The sequence below is a fragment of the Oncorhynchus mykiss genome, chromosome 6 (assembly GCF_013265735.2).
Source record: "Oncorhynchus mykiss isolate Arlee chromosome 6, USDA_OmykA_1.1, whole genome shotgun sequence".
In the NCBI taxonomy this organism is placed as follows: domain Eukaryota; kingdom Metazoa; phylum Chordata; class Actinopteri; order Salmoniformes; family Salmonidae; genus Oncorhynchus; species Oncorhynchus mykiss.
The window spans coordinates 92,599,012-92,618,622 of NC_048570.1; the positions used below are offsets into that span (position 1 = coordinate 92,599,012).

The window sequence follows — 19,611 nt, forward strand, 5'->3', positions numbered from 1 at the left end:
TGTATTGACATTTATACACGGATGAACACTAAAATGGATGTGTATTTGTGGTGTGGCTGGACAACGTCTACGATTACTGAGTCTCTCTTCAGGATTGTTGTGGACAGACAACCTCTACTGCTGCACGTCAGTTCTGGTGAAGGAGACCAGCCATAGTCCAACCATGAAGGTGTCCACTGATTCAACAACACCTGGCTCAACACAGACAACACCATCCCCTCTGTGAACAGTAACACTAGGGGACCTCTAACCCCCCTGTACTGTGAATGTTAGTGACTGACAACGATACAGTTTGGCGGTTATTATTTAAATGACTTCCTGACACGCCTCTTTTTTTTTCTCCCCTCCCTCCTCATTGTAGTATGATGTATGTACTACAGTACCCATAATGCTCTGTACAGTACAACATATTCAGTTTCATCTTTAGTTTAAAAAAATAATAATTAAAAGAAGACGTTCCTGAAGCTAACATAATGGTTGGGTGGACTGGGTTCCAAGTGGGTGGACTGGGTTCTAAGTGGGTGGGCCTGGCTCCCCAGTGGGTGGACTGGGTTCCAAGTGGGTGGACTGGGTTCTAAGTGGGTGGGCCTGGCTCCCCAGTGGGTGGACTGGGTTCCAAGTGGGTGGGCCTGGCTCCCCAGTGGGTGGGCCTGGGTTCCAAGTGGGTGGGCCTGGCTCCCCAGTGGGTGGGCCTGGGTTCCAAGTGGGTGGGCCTGGCTCCCCAGTGGGTGGGCCTGGGTTCCCCAGTGGGTGGACCCGGCTCCCCAGTGGGTGTGTCTGACCTCTGACCTCAGATGGAGACGGGGCAGATAATAATACGGTCTTCCAGCATCACGCTGAGCACCAGAAACACGAAGTAAAGCATGAACATGGTGAGGCCCAGAACGCGGCTCATCTTCCACCGACACGCCGCGATGCTGACGATGACGAAGAGGAGCATGACGAAGAGGAGCACGATGGCACAGAACAGACCGTTGGAGTTCACCGCCACCGGTACGCCGCCTTGCATCGCCGAGAAGATCAACCATGGGACAGGCAGGCTGCAGAAATGTTGGGGGAGGGTGGGGACAGAGAGAGGAGGGGTGGAGGCAGAGAGACAGAGAGAGAGGAAAGGTGGAGGCAGAGGGATGTAGAGAGGGAGAGACAGATAGAGGAGGGATGTAGAGAGGGAGAGACAGAGAGAGAGGAAGGGTGGAGGCAGAGGGATGTAGAGAGGGAGAGACAGAGAGAGAGGAAGGGTGGAGGCAGAGGGATGTAGAGAGGGAGAGACAGAGAGAGAGGAAGGGTAAAGGCAGAGGGATGTAGAGAGGGAGAGACAGAGAGAGAGGAAGGGTAGAGGCAGAGGGATGTAGAGAGGGAGAGACAGAGAGGAGGGGTGGAGGCAGAAGGAGGGATGTAGCGAGGGAGAGAGGAAGGGTAGAGGCAGAGGGATGTAGAGAGAGAGAGACAGAGAGAGAGGAAGGATAGAGGCAGAGGGATGTAGAGAGGGAGAGACAGAGAGGAAGGGTAGAGGCAGAGGGATGTAGCGAGGGAGAGAGGAAGGGTAGAGGCAGAGGGAGAGGAAGGGTGGAGGCAGAGGGAGAGACAGAGAGAGAGGAAGGGTGGAGGCAGAGGGATGTAGAGAGGGAGAGACAGAGAGAGAGGAAGGGTAGAGGCAGAGGGATGTAGAGAGAGAGAGACAGAGAGAGGAGGGATGTAGAGAGGGAGAGACAGAGAGAGAGGAAGGGTGGAGGCAGAGGGATGTAGAGAGAGAGAGAGGAAGGGTAGAGGCAGAGGGATGTAGAGAGGGAGAGACAGAGAGAGAGGAAGGGTGGAGGCAGAGGGATGTAGAGAGAGAGAGGAAGGGTAGAGGCAGAGGGATGTAGAGAGAGAGAGGAAGGGTAGAGGCAGAGGGATGTAGAGAGAGAGAGAGGAAGGGTGGAGGCAGAGGGATGTAGAGAGGGAGAGACAGAGAGAGGAAGGGTAGAGGCAGAGGGATGTAGAGAGGGAGAGAGGAAGGATGGAGGCAGAGGGGGGAAAGACAATCACTTTTGAGAGTGGTAACACAAATTGCCTTGATTGTTTACAACAGACAACGGTACACAGTTCATAGTGATATCTCTGTAGTTACAGTGGTCTATACAAACCCCATAGTGATATCTCTGTAGTTATAGTAGTCTATACTAACCCCATAGTGATATCTCTGTAGTTATAGTGGTCTATACTAACCCCATAGTGATATCGAAGATGTTGGATCCCACTGAGCTGGACACAGCCATGTCTCCCAGTCCTTTCCGGGCCACGATGACACTAGTGATGAGGTCAGGGATGGAGGTGCCTGCTGCCAGGATGGTCAGGCCCATGATCTCCTCTGAGATGCCTATGGTCTCACCCACCTAGGGAGACAACAGTCAGTCAGTCAACCAATCAGTCTCACCCACGTATGGAGCCAACAGTCAGTCAATCAATCAGTCTCACCCACCTAGGGAGCCAACAGTCAGTCAATCAATCAGTCTCACCCACCTAGGGAGCCAACAGTCAGTCAACCAATCAGTCTCACCCACCTAGGAAGCCAATAGTCAGTCAGTCAATCAATCAGTCTCACCCACCTAGGGAGCCAACAGTCAGTCAGTCAATCAATCAGTATCCCCACCTAGAGCACTAGTAATCAGTCGATTAGGATTCAACCAGATCAGCATTAACCCACAATTACCCACGATAACCGTAGCTCATCATTGCTTTTGTTTATAGTGGGTGGGGTCAGAAGTGTTACTGCGTTGGAGTTGTCAAAACCCCAAGAGGCTCCCGACGTTATCCCTATCATTATCTCTATCAGTATCCCTATCATTATCCCCATCGGTATCCCTATCATTAGACCGATCATTATCCCTATCATTATCCCTATCGTTATCCCTGCCGTTATCCCTATCGTTATCCCTATCGTTATCCCTGCCGTTATCCCTACCGTTATCCCTATCGTTATCCCTACCGTTATCCCTATCGTTATCCCTGTCGTTATCTCTATCGTCATCCCTATCGTCATCCCTATCGGTATCCCTATCGGTATCCCTATCATTATCCCTATCGTTATCCCTATCGGTATCCCTATTGGTATCCCTATCATTATCCCTATCGGTATCCCTATCGCTATCTCTATCGTTATCCCTATCATTAGACCTATCGTTAGACCCTGTCGTTATCCCTATCGTTATCCCTATCATTAGGCCTGCCATTATACCTATCGTTAGACCTATCGTTAGACCCTATCGCTATCCCTATTGTTAGACCTATCGTTATCCCTATCATTATCCCTATCGTTAGACCCTGTCGTAAGACCCTGTCGTTAGACCCTGTCGTTAGCCCTATCGTTAGACCCATCGTTAGACCCATCGTTAGACCCCATCGTTAGACCCTATCGTTAGACCCATCGTTAGACCCCATCGTTAGACCCCATCGTTAGACCCTATCGTTAGACCCTATCGTTAGACGCATCGTTAGACCCTATCGTTAGACCCTATCGTTAGACCCGTCGTTAGACCTATCATTATCCCTATCGTTAGACGCATCGTTAGACCCCATCGTTAGCCCTATCGTTAGCCCTATCGTTAGCCCTATCATTAGACCCTATCGTTAGACCCTATTGTTAGACCCTATCGTTAGACCCTATCGTTAGACCCCATCGTTAGACCCATCGTTAGACCCTATCGTTAGACCCTATCGTTAGCCCTATCGTTAGACCTTATTGTTGGCCCTATCGTTAGACCCTATCGTTAGACCCATCGTTAGACCCTATCGTTAGACCCTATCATTAGACCCATCGTTAGACCCTATCGTTAGACCCTATCGTTAGCCCCTATCGTTAGACCCTATCGTTAGACCCTATCGTTAGACCCATCGTTAGACCCTATCGTTAGACCCTGTCGTTAGACCCTGTCGTTAGACCCTGTCGTTAGACCCTATCGTTAGCCCTGTCGTTAGACCCGTCGTTAGACCCGTCGTTAGACCCTATCGTTAGACCCTATCGTTAGCCCTATCGTTAGACCCATCGTTAGACCCAGCGTTAGCCCTATTGTTAGAGACCCTATCGTTAGCCCCGTTGTTAGACCCTATCGTTAGCCCTATCGTTAGACCCAGCGTTAGACCCTATCGTTAGACCCGTCGTTAGACCCTATCGTTAGACCTGTCGTTAGCCCCTATCGTTAGGCCCATCGTTAGACCCTATCGTTAGACCCTATAGTTAGACCCTATCGTTAGACCCTATCGTTAGACCCGTCGTTAGACCCTGTCGTTAGCCCTGTCGTTAGACCTATCGTTAGACCCTATCGTTAGACCTTATCGTTAGACCCAGCGTTAGCCCTATTGTTAGACCCTATCGTTAGCCCCGTTGTTAGACCCTATCGTTAGACCCTATCGTTAGACCCATTGTTAGCCCTATCGTTAGACCCAGCGTTAGACCCTATCGTTAGACCCTATCGTTAGACCCTATCGTTAGACCTTATCGTTAGACCCAGCATTAGACCCAGCGTTAGCCCCGTCGTTAGACCCTATCGTTAGACCCTATCGTTAGACCTTATCGTTAGACCCAGCGTTAGCCCTGTTGTTAGACCCGTCGTTAGCCCTATCGTTAGACCCATCGTTAGCCCTATCGCTAGACCCAGCGTTAGCCCTATCGGTAGACCCTATCGTTAGACCCCGTCGTTAGACCCCATCGTTAGACCCCATCGTTAGACCCATCGTTAGACCCCATCGTTAGACCCCATCGTTAGACCCTATCGTTAGACCCCATCGTTAGACCCCATCGTTAGCCCCATCGTTAGACCCCATCGTTAGACCCCATCGTTAGCCCTATCGTTAGACCCCATCGTTAGCCCCATCGTTAGACCTATCATTATCCCTATCGTTAGACGCATCGTTAGACCCCATCGTTAGCCCTATCGTTAGCCCTATCATTAGACCCTATCGTTAGACCCTATTGTTAGACCCTATCGTTAGACCCTATCGTTAGACCCCATCGTTAGACCCATCGTTAGACCCTATCGTTAGACCCTATCGTTAGCCCTATCGTTAGACCTTATTGTTGGCCCTATCGTTAGACCCTATCGTTAGACCCATCGTTAGACCCTATCGTTAGACCCTATCATTAGACCCATCGTTAGACCCTATCATTAGACCCTATCGTTAGCCCCTATCGTTAGACCCTATCGTTAGACCCTATCGTTAGACCCATCGTTAGACCCTATCGTTAGACCCTGTCGTTAGACCCTGTTGTTAGACCCTGTCGTTAGACCCTATCGTTAGCCCTGTCGTTAGACCCGTCGTTAGACCCGTCGTTAGACCCTATCGTTAGACCCTATCGTTAGCCCTATCGTTAGACCCATCGTTAGACCCAGCGTTAGCCCTATTGTTAGAGACCCTATCGTTAGCCCCGTTGTTAGACCCTATCGTTAGCCCTATCGTTAGACCCAGCGTTAGACCCTATCGTTAGACCCGTCGTTAGACCCTATCGTTAGACCTGTCGTTAGCCCCTATCGTTAGGCCCATCGTTAGACCCTATCGTTAGACCCTATAGTTAGACCCTATCGTTAGACCCTATCGTTAGACCCGTCGTTAGACCCTGTCGTTAGACCCTGTCGTTAGCCCTGTCGTTAGACCCGTCGTTAGACCCTATCGTTAGACCCTATCGTTAGACCCTATCGTTAGCCCTATCGTTAGCCCTATCGTTAGACCGTATCGTTAGACCTTATCGTTAGACCCAGCGTTAGCCCTATTGTTAGACCCTATCGTTAGCCCCGTTGTTAGACCCTATCGTTAGACCCTATCGTTAGACCCATTGTTAGCCCTATCGTTAGACCCAGCGTTAGACCCTATCGTTAGACCCTATCGTTAGACCCTATCGTTAGACCTTATCGTTAGACCCAGCATTAGACCCAGCGTTAGCCCCGTCGTTAGACCCTATCGTTAGACCCTATCGTTAGACCTTATCGTTAGACCCAGCGTTAGCCCTATCGCTAGACCCAGCGTTAGCCCTATCGGTAGACCCCATCGTTAGACCCATCGTTAGACCCCATCGTTAGACCCCATCGTTAGACCACATCGTTAGACCCCATCGTTAGACCCCATCGTTAGACCCATCGTTAGACCCTATCGTTAGACCCCATCGTTAGCCCCATCGTTAGACCCTATCGTTAGACCCCATCGTTAGACCCCATCGTTAGACCCTATCGTTAGACCCCATCGTTAGACCCCATCGTTAGCCCCATCGTTAGACCCCATCGTTAGACCCCATCGTTAGCCCTATCGTTAGACCCCATCGTTAGCCCCATCGTTAGACCCCATCGTTAGCCCTATCGTTAGACCCCATCGTTAGCCCCATCGTTAGACCCCATCGTTAGACCCTATCGTTAGCCCTATCGTTAGCCCCTATCGTTAGCCCCATCGTTAGACCCCATCGTTAGACCCTATCGTTAGCCCTATCGTTAGACCCTATCGTTAGCCCTATCGTTAGACCCTATCGTTAGCCCCATCGTTAGCCCCTATCGTTAGCCCTATCGTTAGCCCTATCGTTAGCCCTATCGTTAGCCCTATCGTTAGCCCTATCGTTAGACCCTATCGTTAGCCCTATCGTTAGCCCTATCGTTAGCCCTGTCGTTAGACCCTATCGTTAGCCCTATCGTTAGCCCTATCGTTAGCCCTATCGTTAGACCCTATCGTTAGCCCTATCGTTAGACCATATCGTTAGCCCTATCGTTAGACCCTATCGTTAGCCCTATCGTTAGACCCTATCGTTAGCCCTATCGTTAGCCCTATCGTTAGACCCTATCGTTAGACCCTATCGTTAGCCCTATCGTTAGCCCTATCGTTAGCCCTATCGTTAGACCCTATCGTTAGCCCTATCGTTAGCCCTATCGTTAGACCCTATCGATAGCCCTATCGTTAGCCCTATCGTTAGACCCTATCGTTAGCCCTATCGTTAGCCCCATCGTTAGACCTATGATGGACATTGCCATTGGATGTACTAGTAGAAACCCCCTGCAGCCATGTTAAACTCAAACACTAAAATGCGTGATGTTATTTTTATTTTTTTAAATTTGAAACTTTATTTAACTAGACAAGTCAGTTAAGAATACAATCCTATTTACAATGACGGCCTACCGGGGAACAGTGGTTTAACGACAGTTTTTTTTACCTTGTCAGCTTGGGGATTCGATCTAGCAACCTTTCGGTTACTGGTCCACCCTCTAACCACTAGGCTACCTGCTGGTTACTGACCCAACCTCTAACCACTAGGCTACCTGCTGGTTACTGACCCAACCTCTAACCACTAGGCTACCTGCTGGTTACTGACCCAACTCTCTAACCACTAGTCTACCTGCTGGTTACTGGTCCACCCTCTAACCACTAGGCTACCTGCTGGTTACTGGTCCACCCTCTAACCACTAAGCTACCTACTGGTTACTGGTCCACCCTCTAACCACTAGGCTACCTGCTGGTTACTGGTCCACCCTCTAACCACTAGTCTACCTGCTGGTTACTGGTCCACCCTCTAACCACTAGGATACCTGCTGGTTACTGGTCCACCCTCTAACCACTAGGCTACCTGCTGGTTACTGGTCCACCCTCTAACCACTAGGCTACCTGCTGGTTACTGGTCCACCCTCTAACCACTAGGCTACCTGCTGGTTACTGGTCCACCCTCTAACCACTAGACTACCTGCTGGTTACTGGTCCACCCTCTAACCACTAGGCTACCTGCTGGTTACTGGTCCACCCTCTAACCACTAGGCTACCTGCTGGTTACTGGTCCACCCTCTAACCACTAGGCTACCTGCTGGTTACTGGTCCACCCTCTAACCACTAGGCTACCTGCTGGTTACTAGTCCACCCTCTAACCACTAGGCTACCTGCTGGTTACTGACCCAACTCTCTAACCACTAGGCTACCTACCGCCACTACACTCTAACCACTAGGCTACCTGCTGGTTACTGACCCAACTCTCTAACCACTAGGCTACCTGCTGGTTACTGACCCAACACTCTAACCACTAGGCTACCTGCTGGTTACTAGTCCAACACTCTAACCACTAGGCTACCTGCTGGTTACTAGTCCAACGCTCTAACCACTAGGCTACCTGCTGGTTACTAGTCCAACGCTCTAACCACTAGGCTACCTGCTGGGACTGACCCAACGCTCTAACGACTAGGCCACCTAATGGTTACTAGTCCAACCTCTAACCACTAGGCTACCTGCTAGTTACTGGTCCAACCTCTAACCATTAGGCTACCTGCTGGTTACTGACCCAACACTCTAACAACTAGGCTACCTGCTGGTTACTAGTCCAACACTCTAACCACTAGGCTACCTGCTGGTTACTGGCCCAACACTCTAACCAATAGGCTACCTGCTGGTTACTAGTCCAACACTCTAACCACTAGGCTACCTGATGGTTACTAGTCCAACCTCTAACCACTAGGCTACCTGCTGGTTACTGACCCAACGCTCTAACGACTAGGCTACCTGATGGTTACTAGTCCAACCTCTAACCACTAGGCTACCTGCTAGTTACTGGTCCAACCTCTAACCATTAGGCTACCTGCTGGTTACTGACCCAACACTCTAACCACTAGGCTACCTGCTGGTTACTAGTCCAACACTCTAACCACTAGGCTACCTGCTGGTTACTGGTCCAACACTCTAACCACTAGGCTACCTGCTGGTTACTAGTCCAACACTCTAACCACTAGGCTACCTGCTAGTTACTGGCCCAACACTCTAACCACTAGGCTACCTGCTGGTTACTGGCCCAACCCTCTAACCACTAGTCTACCTGCTGGTTACTGGTCCACCCTCTAACCACAAGTCTACCTGCTGGTTACTGGTCCACCCTCTAACCACTAGTCTACCTGCTGGTTACTGGTCCACCCTCTAACCACTAGGTTACCTGCTGGTTACTGGTCCACCCTCTAACCACTAGTCTACCTGCTGGTTACTGGTCCACCCTCTAACCACTAGGCTACCTGCTGGTTACTAGTCCAACACTCTAACCACTAGGCTACCTGCTAGTTACTAGTCCAACACTCTAACCACTAGTCTACCTGCTGGTTACTGGTCCAACACTCTAATCACTAGGCTACCTGCTGGTTACTGGTCCATCCTCTAACCACTAGGCTACCTGCCGTAATCTACACCTTCATTAGGCTGATCTACATCCTTGCTATTTTGTTTAATGATTTTCAATTTCGGTGTCATTATCTCTATATAGCCTGCCCTACACCTTCTCATTCTGAACTTCTAATATGGGGGAGATATAAGGATGGGTGTGGTTTCGTGACCATGGCAACAAGAGCAACAGCTCACGGATTTGACAGCTCCTACGTAGTTACACCTCCTAAATCGCCTAAACAAAAACAACCATAAGCTACAGGTCTGTCTGTTATCTCGGGTTTGTCTGTTACCTCGTCGGGTCTCTCTGTTACCTCGGGTCTCTCTGTTACCTCGGGTCTGTCTGTTACCTCGGGTCTGGTCTGTCTGTTACCTTGGGTTATCGCTGATCTGATTAAATCCTGGCCTGAGTCAAAGAAGCACTGGACTAATAGTTTCTAAACAAGATGGAAGTCCTGTGATCTAAAAACCCAACCAGAGTGATACCTGATGTGCCCACCAGACCATTAGATAGGAGAACACAGCGATCCACGTGATGGAACCAATAAACGTCATGGCGAAGTATTTTCTGGAAGCCTGAGGAAGAACTCACAGGAAGCTCATATCAGCATGACATTAGAAAGATATTTTGTGTTCTACATTTTGGCCACTTTGCAGGACACAAACACAGTACACAAAATGGCGTGAATGTAAAGACAGAGATGATAAAGACAGAGATGTTAAAGACAGAGATGATAAAGACAGAGATGATAAGATGTTAAAGACAGAGATGATAAAGACAGAGATGATAAAGACAGAGATGATAAAGACAGAGATGGTAAAGACAGAGATGGTAAAGACAGAGATGGTAAAGACAGAGATGATAAAGACAGAGATGGTAAAGACAGAGATGATAAAGACAGAGATGATAAAGACAGAGATGATAAGATGTTAAAGACAGAGATGATAAAGACAGAGATGTTAAAGACAGAGATGATAAAGACAGAGATGGTAAAGACAGAGCTGTAGGTGATATTTACCGGGTTGCGTACGTCGGGCACAGTGAGCCACAGAGGGAACACTATCGGTAGGAGAAAAAGATATGTGGCCTGTTTACGTCTGGTGTCTGGCCATTCTAACGACAGAGGTTCCTCGTTCTCTTCACCCTCTTCCTCTTCTTCATCTTTATTTTCCTCATCGTCCTCTTCGTCTTCATCATCCTCGTCTTCCTCATCCTCGCTCTCTTCTTCACTCTCGTCCTCCTCACCGCTGTCTGAGCCGTCGGACCCCCCTGCGCCCGCTGGCCCCTGGTCCTAGTGAAGAGGGAGGGCGAGAGGGTGAGAGAGAAGGGTCGTAGGGGTAGAGTAGTGTTATGAATTAACTCTCTCCTATCTCTCTCCACCCTCTCTCCACTCTCTCTCCTCTCTCTCTCTCCTCTCGGTCTACTCTCCCCTCTCTGTGTCTCTGACGGATCTGGTTTCTTCTCTCCCTCTCCTCCCTCCCCTCTCTCCTCTCTCTACCGTCTGAGTCTCTGACGGGTCTGGTTTTTCCTATCTCCCCTCTCTCCCCTCTCTCCCCTCTCTCCCCTCTCTCCTCTCTCTCCTCTCTCTCCTCTCTCTCCTCTCTCTCCTCTCTCCTTTCTCTCCTCTCTCTAATGTCTGTGTCTCTGACGGGTCTGGTTTCTACTATCTCCCCTCTAGAGTAGTGTTATGAATTAACTCTCTCCTATCTCTCTCCACCCTCTCTCCTCTCGGTCTCCTCTCCCCTCTCTCCTCTCTCTCTCTCCTCTCGGTCTCCTCTCGGTCTCCTCTCCCCTCTCTGTGTCTCTGACGGATCTGGTTTCTTCTCTCCCTCTCCCCTCTCTCCTCTCTACCGTCTGAGTCTCTGACGGGCCTGGTTTCTCCTATCTCCCCTCTCCCCTCTCTCCCCTCTCTCTACCGTCTGAGTCTCTGACGGGTCTGGTTTCTCCTATCTCCCCTCTCTCCCCTCTCTCCTCTCTCTCCCCTCTCTCCTCTCTACCGTCTGAGTCTCTGACGGGCCTGGTTTCTCCTATCTCCCCTCTCTCCCCTCTCTCCCCTCTCTCTACCGTCTGAGTCTCTGACGGGTCTGGTTTCTCCTATCTCCCCTCTCTCTCCTCTCTCCTCTCTCTCCCCTCTCTCCTCTCTACCGTCTGAGTCTCTGACGGGCCTGGTTTCTCCTATCTCCCCTCTCTCCCCTCTCTCCCCTCTCTCTACCGTCTGAGTCTCTGACGGGTCTGGTTTCTCCTATCTCCCCTCTCTCCTCTCTCTCCCCTCTCTCCCCTCTCTCCTCTCTACCGTCTGAGTCTCTGACGGGTCTGGTTTCTCCTCTCTCCCCTCTCTCCTCTCTCCCCTCTCTCCCTTCTCTCTACCGTCTGAGTCTCTGACGGGCCTGGTTTCTCCTCTCTCCCCTCTCTCCTCTCTCTCCCCTCTCTCTACCGTCTGAGTCTCTGACGGGCCTGGTTTCTCCTATCTCCCCTCTCTCCTCTCTCTCCCCTCTCTCCCCTCTCTCTACCGTCTGAGTCTCTGACGGGTCTGGTTTCTCCTATCTCCCCTCTCTCCCCTCTCTCCTCTCTCTCCCCTCTCTCCTCTCTACCGTCTGAGTCTCTGACGGGTCTGGTTTCTCCTATCTCCCCTCTCTCCCCTCTCTCCTCTCTCTCCCCTCTCTCCTCTCTACCGTCTGAGTCTCTGACGGGTCTGGTTTCTCCTATCTCCCCTCTCTCCTCTCTCTCCCCTCTCTCCCCTCTCTCTACCGTCTGAGTCTCTGACGGGTCTGGTTTCTCCTCTCTCCCGTCTGAGTCTCTGATGGGTCTGGTTTCTCCTATCTCCCCTCTCTCCTCTCTCCCCTCTCTCCTCTCTCTCCCCTCTCTCCCTTCTCTCTACCGTCTGAGTCTCTGACGGGCCTGGTTTCTCCTCTCTCCCCTCTCTCCTCTCTCTCCTCTCTCTACCGTCTGAGTCTCTGACGGGCCTGGTTTCTCCTATCTCCCCTCTCTCCTCTCTCTCCCCTCTCTCCCCTCTCTCTACCGTCTGAGTCTCTGACGGGTCTGGTTTCTCCTATCTCCCCTCTCTCCCCTCTCTCCTCTCTCTCCCCTCTCTCCTCTCTACCGTCTGAGTCTCTGACGGGTCTGGTTTCTCCTATCTCCCCTCTCTCCCCTCTCTCCTCTCTCTCCCCTCTCTCCTCTCTACCGTCTGAGTCTCTGACGGGCCTGGTTTCTCCTATCTCCCCTCTCTCCTCTCTCTCCCCTCTCTCTCCTCTCTCTACCGTCTGTGTCTCTGACGGGCCTGGTTTCTCCTATCTCCCCTCTCTCCTCTCTCCCCTCTCTCTCCTCTCTCTACCGTCTGAGTCTCTGACGGGTCTGGTTTCTACTATCTCCCCTCTCTCCTCTCTCTCCCCTCTCTCCTCTCTACCGTCTGAGTCTCTGACGGGCCTGGTTTCTCCTCTCTCCCCTCTCTCCCCTCTCTCCTCTCTCTCCCCTCTCTCCTCTCTACCGTCTGAGTCTCTGACGGGTCTGGTTTCTCCTATCTCCCCTCTCTCCTCTCTCTCCTCTCTCTCCCCTCTCTCCTCTCTACCGTCTGAGTCTCTGACGGGCCTGGTTTCTCCTATCTCCCCTCTCTCCTCTCTCTCCCCTCTCTCTCCTCTCTCTGCCGTCTGTGTCTCTGACGGGCCTGGTTTCTCCTATCTCCCCTCTCTCCTCTCTCCCCTCTCTCTCCTCTCTCTACCGTCTGAGTCTCTGACGGGTCTGGTTTCTACTATCTCCCCTCTCTCCCCTCTCTCCTCTCTCTCCCCTCTCTCCTCTCTACCGTCTGAGTCTCTGACGGGCCTGGTTTCTCCTCTCTCCCCTCTCTCCTCTCTCCCCTCTCTCTCCTCTCTCTACCGTCTGTGTCTCTGACGGGCCTGGTTTCTCCTATCTCCCCTCTCTCCTCTCTCTCCCCTCTCTCTCCTCTCTCTACCGTCTGTGTCTCTGACGGGCCTGGTTTCTCCTATCTCCCCTCTCTCCTCTCTCCCCTCTCTCTCCTCTCTCTACCGTCTGAGTCTCTGACGGGTCTGGTTTCTACTATCTCCCCTCTCTCCCCTCTCTCCTCTCTCTCCCCTCTCTCCTCTCTACCGTCTGAGTCTCTGACGGGCCTGGTTTCTCCTCTCTCCCCTCTCTCCCCTCTCTCCTCTCTCTCCCCTCTCTCCTCTCTACCGTCTGAGTCTCTGACGGGTCTGGTTTCTCCTATCTCCCCTCTCTCCTCTCTCTCCTCTCTCTCCCCTCTCTCCTCTCTACCGTCTGAGTCTCTGACGGGCCTGGTTTCTCCTATCTCCCCTCTCTCCTCTCTCTCCCCTCTCTCTCCTCTCTCTGCCGTCTGTGTCTCTGACGGGCCTGGTTTCTCCTATCTCCCCTCTCTCCTCTCTCCCCTCTCTCTCCTCTCTCTACCGTCTGAGTCTCTGACGGGTCTGGTTTCTACTATCTCCCCTCTCTCCCCTCTCTCCTCTCTCTCCCCTCTCTCCTCTCTACCGTCTGAGTCTCTGACGGGCCTGGTTTCTCCTCTCTCCCCTCTCTCCTCTCTCCCCTCTCTCTCCTCTCTCTACCGTCTGTGTCTCTGACGGGCCTGGTTTCTCCTATCTCCCCTCTCTCCTCTCTCCCCTCTCTCTCCTCTCTCTACCGTCTGAGTCTCTGACGGGCCTGGTTTCTCCTATCTCCCCTCTCTCCTCTCTCTCCCCTCTCTCCCCTCTCTCTACCGTCTGAGTCTCTGACGGACCTGGTTTCTCCTATCTCCCCTCTCTCCCCTCTCTCAACTCTCCTCTCTCTCCTCTCTCCCCTCTCTCTACCGTCTGTGTCTCTGACGGGCCTGGTTTCTCCTATCTCCCCTCTCTCCCCTCTCTCCTCTCTCTCCTCTCTCCCCTCTCTCTACCGTCTGAGTCTCTGACGGGCCTGGTTTCTCCTCTTCTTTAGGTGTGGTCTGGTTTCTCCTATCTCCCCTCCTCTCTCTCCTCTCTCCCCTCTCTCTACCGTCTGAGTCTCTGACGGGCCTGGTTTCTCCTCTTCTTTAGGTGTGGTCTGGTTTCTCCTATCTCTCCTCTCTCTCCCCTCTCTCCCCTCTCTCTATCGTCTGAGTCTCTGACGGGCCTGGTTTCTCCTCTCTCCCCTCTCTCCTCTCTCCCCTCTCTCTCCTCTCTCTACCGTCTGAGTCTCTGACGGGCCTGGTTTCTCCTATCTCCCCTCTCTCCTCTCTCTCCCCTCTCTCTACCGTCTGAGTCTCTGACGGGCCTGGTTTCTCCTATCTCCCCTCTCTCCTCTCTCTCCCCTCTCTCCCCTCTCTCTACCGTCTGAGTCTCTGACGGGTCTGGTTTCTCCTATCTCCCCTCTCTCCCCTCTCTCCTCTCTCTCCCCTCTCTCCTCTCTACCGTCTGAGTCTCTGACGGGTCTGGTTTCTCCTATCTCCCCTCTCTCCCCTCTCTCCCCTCTCTCCTCTCTACCGTCTGAGTCTCTGACGGGTCTGGTTTCTCCTATCTCCCCTCTCTCCTCTCTCTCCCCTCTCTCCCCTCTCTCTACCGTCTGAGTCTCTGACGGGCCTGGTTTCTCCTATCTCCCCTCTCTCCCCTCTCTCAACTCTCCTCTCTCTCCTCTCTCCCCTCTCTCTACCGTCTGTGTCTCTGACGGGCCTGGTTTCTCCTATCTCCCCTCTCTCCCCTCTCTCCTCTCTCTCCTCTCTCCCCTCTCTCTACCGTCTGAGTCTCTGACGGGCCTGGTTTCTCCTCTTCTTTAGGTGTGGTCTGGTTTCTCCTATCTCCCCTCCTCTCTCTCCTCTCTCCCCTCTCTCTACCGTCTGAGTCTCTGACGGGCCTGGTTTCTCCTCTTCTTTAGGTGTGGTCTGGTTTCTCCTATCTCTCCTCTCTCTCCCCTCTCTCCCCTCTCTCTATCGTCTGAGTCTCTGACGGGCCTGGTTTCTCCTCTCTCCCCTCTCTCCTCTCTCCCCTCTCTCTACCGTCTGAGTCTCTGACGGGCCTGGTTTCTCCTATCTCCCCTCTCTCCTCTCTCTCCCCTCTCTCTACCGTCTGAGTCTCTGACGGGCCTGGTTTCTCCTATCTCCCCTCTCTCCTCTCTCTCCCCTCTCTCCCCTCTCTCTACCGTCTGAGTCTCTGACGGGTCTGGTTTCTCCTATCTCCCCTCTCTCCCCTCTCTCCTCTCTCTCCCCTCTCTCCTCTCTACCGTCTGAGTCTCTGACGGGTCTGGTTTCTCCTATCTCCCCTCTCTCCCCTCTCTCCCCTCTCTCCTCTCTACCGTCTGAGTCTCTGACGGGTCTGGTTTCTCCTATCTCCCCTCTCTCCTCTCTCTCCCCTCTCTCCCCTCTCTCTACCGTCTGAGTCTCTGACGGGTCTGGTTTCTCCTCTCTCCCGTCTGAGTCTCTGATGGGTCTGGTTTCTCCTATCTCCCCTCTCTCCTCTCTCTCTCCTCTCTCCCCTCTCTCTACCGTCTGTGTCTCTGACGGGCCTGGTTTCTCCTATCTCCCCTCTCTCCCCTCTCTCCTCTCTCTCCTCTCTCCCCTCTCTCTACCGTCTGAGTCTCTGACGGGCCTGGTTTCTCCTCTTCTTTAGGTGTGGTCTGGTTTCTCCTATCTCCCCTCCTCTCTCTCCTCTCTCCCCTCTCTCTACCGTCTGAGTCTCTGACGGGCCTGGTTTCTCCTCTTCTTTAGGTGTGGTCTGGTTTCTCCTATCTCTCCTCTCTCTCCCCTCTCTCCCCTCTCTCTATCGTCTGAGTCTCTGACGGGCCTGGTTTCTCCTCTCTCCCCTCTCTCCTCTCTCCCCTCTCTCTACCGTCTGAGTCTCTGACGGGCCTGGTTTCTCCTATCTCCCCTCTCTCCTCTCTCTCCCCTCTCTCCCCTCTCTCTACCGTCTGAGTCTCTGACGGGTCTGGTTTCTCCTATCTCCCCTCTCTCCCCTCTCTCCTCTCTCTCCCCTCTCTCCTCTCTACCGTCTGAGTCTCTGACGGGTCTGGTTTCTCCTATCTCCCCTCTCTCCCCTCTCTCCTCTCTCTCCCCTCTCTCCTCTCTACCGTCTGAGTCTCTGACGGGTCTGGTTTCTCCTATCTCCCCTCTCTCCTCTCTCTCCCCTCTCTCCCCTCTCTCTACCGTCTGAGTCTCTGACGGGTCTGGTTTCTCCTCTCTCCCGTCTGAGTCTCTGATGGGTCTGGTTTCTCCTATCTCCCCTCTCTCCTCTCTCCCCTCTCTCCTCTCTCTCCCCTCTCTCCCTTCTCTCTACCGTCTGAGTCTCTGACGGGCCTGGTTTCTCCTCTCTCCCCTCTCTCCTCTCTCTCCCCTCTCTCCTCTCTCTACCGTCTGAGTCTCTGACGGGCCTGGTTTCTCCTATCTCCCCTCTCTCCTCTCTCTCCCCTCTCTCCCCTCTCTCTACCGTCTGAGTCTCTGACGGGTCTGGTTTCTCCTCTCTCCCCTCTCTCCCCTCTCTCCTCTCTCTCCCCTCTCTCCTCTCTACCGTCTGAGTCTCTGACGGGTCTGGTTTCTCCTATCTCCCCTCTCTCCTCTCTCTCCTCTCTCTCCCCTCTCTCCTCTCTACCGTCTGAGTCTCTGACGGGCCTGGTTTCTCCTATCTCCCCTCTCTCCTCTCTCTCCCCTCTCTCTCCTCTCTCTACCGTCTGTGTCTCTGACGGGCCTGGTTTCTCCTATCTCCCCTCTCTCCTCTCTCTCCCCTCTCTCCTCTCTACCGTCTGAGTCTCTGACGGGTCTGGTTTCTCCTATCTCCCCTCTCTCCTCTCTCTCCTCTCTCTCCCCTCTCTCCTCTCTACCGTCTGAGTCTCTGACGGGCCTGGTTTCTCCTCTCTCCCCTCTCTCCTCTCTCCCCTCTCTCTACCGTCTGAGTCTCTGACGGGCCTGGTTTCTCCTATCTCCCCTCTCTCCTCTCTCTCCCCTCTCTCTACCGTCTGAGTCTCTGACGGGCCTGGTTTCTCCTATCTCCCCTCTCTCCTCTCTCTCCCCTCTCTCCCCTCTCTCTACCGTCTGAGTCTCTGACGGGTCTGGTTTCTCCTATCTCCCCTCTCTCCCCTCTCTCCTCTCTCTCCCCTCTCTCCTCTCTACCGTCTGAGTCTCTGACGGGTCTGGTTTCTCCTATCTCCCCTCTCTCCCCTCTCTCCTCTCTCTCCCCTCTCTCCTCTCTACCGTCTGTGTCTCTGACGGGTCTGGTTTCTCCTATCTCCCCTCTCTCCTCTCTCTCCCCTCTCTCCCCTCTCTCTACCGTCTGAGTCTCTGACGGGTCTGGTTTCTCCTCTCTCCCGTCTGAGTCTCTGATGGGTCTGGTTTCTCCTATCTCCCCTCTCTCCTCTCTCCCCTCTCTCCTCTCTCTCCCCTCTCTCCCTTCTCTCTACCGTCTGAGTCTCTGACGGGCCTGGTTTCTCCTCTCTCCCCTCTCTCCTCTCTCTCCCCTCTCTCCTCTCTCTACCGTCTAAGTCTCTGACGGGCCTGGTTTCTCCTATCTCCCCTCTCTCCTCTCTCTCCCCTCTCTCCCCTCTCTCTACCGTCTGAGTCTCTGACGGGTCTGGTTTCTCCTCTCTCCCCTCTCTCCCCTCTCTCCTCTCTCTCCCCTCTCTCCTCTCTACCGTCTGAGTCTCTGACGGGTCTGGTTTCTCCTATCTCCCCTCTCTCCTCTCTCTCCTCTCTCTCCCCTCTCTCCTCTCTACCGTCTGAGTCTCTGACGGGCCTGGTTTCTCCTATCTCCCCTCTCTCCTCTCTCTCCCCTCTCTCTCCTCTCTCTACCGTCTGTGTCTCTGACGGGCCTGGTTTCTCCTATCTCCCCTCTCTCCTCTCTCTCCCCTCTCTCCTCTCTACCGTCTGAGTCTCTGACGGGTCTGGTTTCTCCTATCTCCCCTCTCTCCTCTCTCTCCTCTCTCTCCCCTCTCTCCTCTCTACCGTCTGAGTCTCTGACGGGCCTGGTTTCTCCTATCTCCCCTCTCTCCTCTCTCTCCCCTCTCTCTCCTCTCTCTACCGTCTGTGTCTCTGACGGGCCTGGTTTCTCCTATCTCCCCTCTCTCCTCTCTCCCCTCTCTCTCCTCTCTCTACCGTCTGAGTCTCTGACGGGTCTGGTTTCTACTATCTCCCCTCTCTCCCCTCTCTCCTCTCTACCGTCTGAGTCTCTGACGGGCCTGGTTTCTCCTCTCTCCCCTCTCTCCTCTCTCCCCTCTCTCTCCTCTCTCTACCGTCTGTGTCTCTGACGGGCCTGGTTTCTCCTATCTCCCCTCTCTCCTCTCTCCCCTCTCTCTCCTCTCTCTACCGTCTGAGTCTCTGACGGGTCAGGTTTCTACTATCTCCCCTCTCTCCCCTCTCTCCTCTCTCTCCCCTCTCTCCTCTCTACCGTCTGAGTCTCTGACGGGCCTGGTTTCTCCTATCTCCCCTCTCTCCTCTCTCTCCCCTCTCTCCCCTCTCTCTATCGTCTGAGTCTCTGACGGGCCTGGTTTCTCCTCTCTCCCCTCTCTCCTCTCTCCCCTCTCTCTCCTCTCTCTACCGTCTGAGTCTCTGACGGGCCTGGTTTCTCCTATCTCCCCTCTCTCCTCTCTCTCCCCTCTCTCCCCTCTCTCTACCGTCTGAGTCTCTGACGGGCCTGGTTTCTCCTATCTCCCCTCTCTCCCCTCTCTCAACTCTCTCCTCTCTCTCCTCTCTCCCCTCTCTCTACCGTCTGAGTCTCTGACGGGCCTGGTTTCTCCTATCTCCCCTCTCTCCCCTCTCTCCTCTCTCTCCTCTCTCCCCTCTCTCTACCGTCTGAGTCTCTGACGGGCCTGGTTTCTCCTATCTCCCCTCTCTCCTCTCTCTCCCCTCTCTCTACCGTCTGAGTCTCTGACGGGCCTGGTTTCTCCTATCTCCCCTCTCTCCTCTCTCTCCCCTCTCTCCCCTCTCTCTACCGTCTGAGTCTCTGACGGGTCTGGTTTCTCCTATCTCCCCTCTCTCCCCTCTCTCCTCTCTCTCCCCTCTCTCCTCTCTACCGTCTGAGTCTCTGACGGGTCTGGTTTCTCCTATCTCCCCTCTCTCCCCTCTCTCCTCTCTCTCCCCTCTCTCCTCTCTACCGTCTGAGTCTCTGACGGGTCTGGTTTCTCCTATCTCCCCTCTCTCCTCTCTCTCCCCTCTCTCCCCTCTCTCTACCGTCTGAGTCTCTGACGGGTCTGGTTTCTCCTCTCTCCCGTCTGAGTCTCTGATGGGTCTGGTTTCTCCTATCTCCCCTCTCTCCTCTCTCCCCTCTCTCCTCTCTCTCCCCTCTCTCCCTTCTCTCTACCGTCTGAGTCTCTGACGGGCCTGGTTTCTCCTCTCTCCCCTCTCTCCTCTCTCTCCCCTCTCTCCTCTCTCTACCGTCTGAGTCTCTGACGGGCCTGGTTTCTCCTATCTCCTCTCTCTCCTCTCTCTCCCCTCTCTCCCCTCTCTCTACCGTCTGAGTCTCTGACGGGTCTGGTTTCTCCTATCTCCCCTCTCTCCCCTCTCTCCTTTCTCTCCCCTCTCT

The 19,611-nt window shown here is 53.4% G+C and overlaps 1 protein-coding gene across 4 annotated transcripts in view; it reads right to left on the reverse strand.

Moving 5' to 3' along the window:
• Positions 1–753: 753 nt before the first annotated feature.
• LOC118964979 (sodium/potassium/calcium exchanger 1-like) overlaps positions 754–19,611 on the reverse strand; it is a 57,121-nt gene continuing 38,263 nt past the window's right edge. For all 4 annotated transcript variants that reach the window (XM_036981560.1, XM_036981559.1, XM_036981558.1 and 1 more), the window contains 4 exons: positions 10,158–10,430; positions 9,625–9,714; positions 2,209–2,375; positions 754–1,040 (listed from right to left, as the gene is read on the reverse strand). In XM_036981560.1, coding sequence (XP_036837455.1) covers positions 791–1,040; positions 2,209–2,375; positions 9,625–9,714; positions 10,158–10,430 — 780 coding nt within the window. In that variant the 3' untranslated portion in view covers positions 754–790. The remainder of the gene's footprint in view (positions 1,041–2,208; positions 2,376–9,624; positions 9,715–10,157; positions 10,431–19,611) is intronic.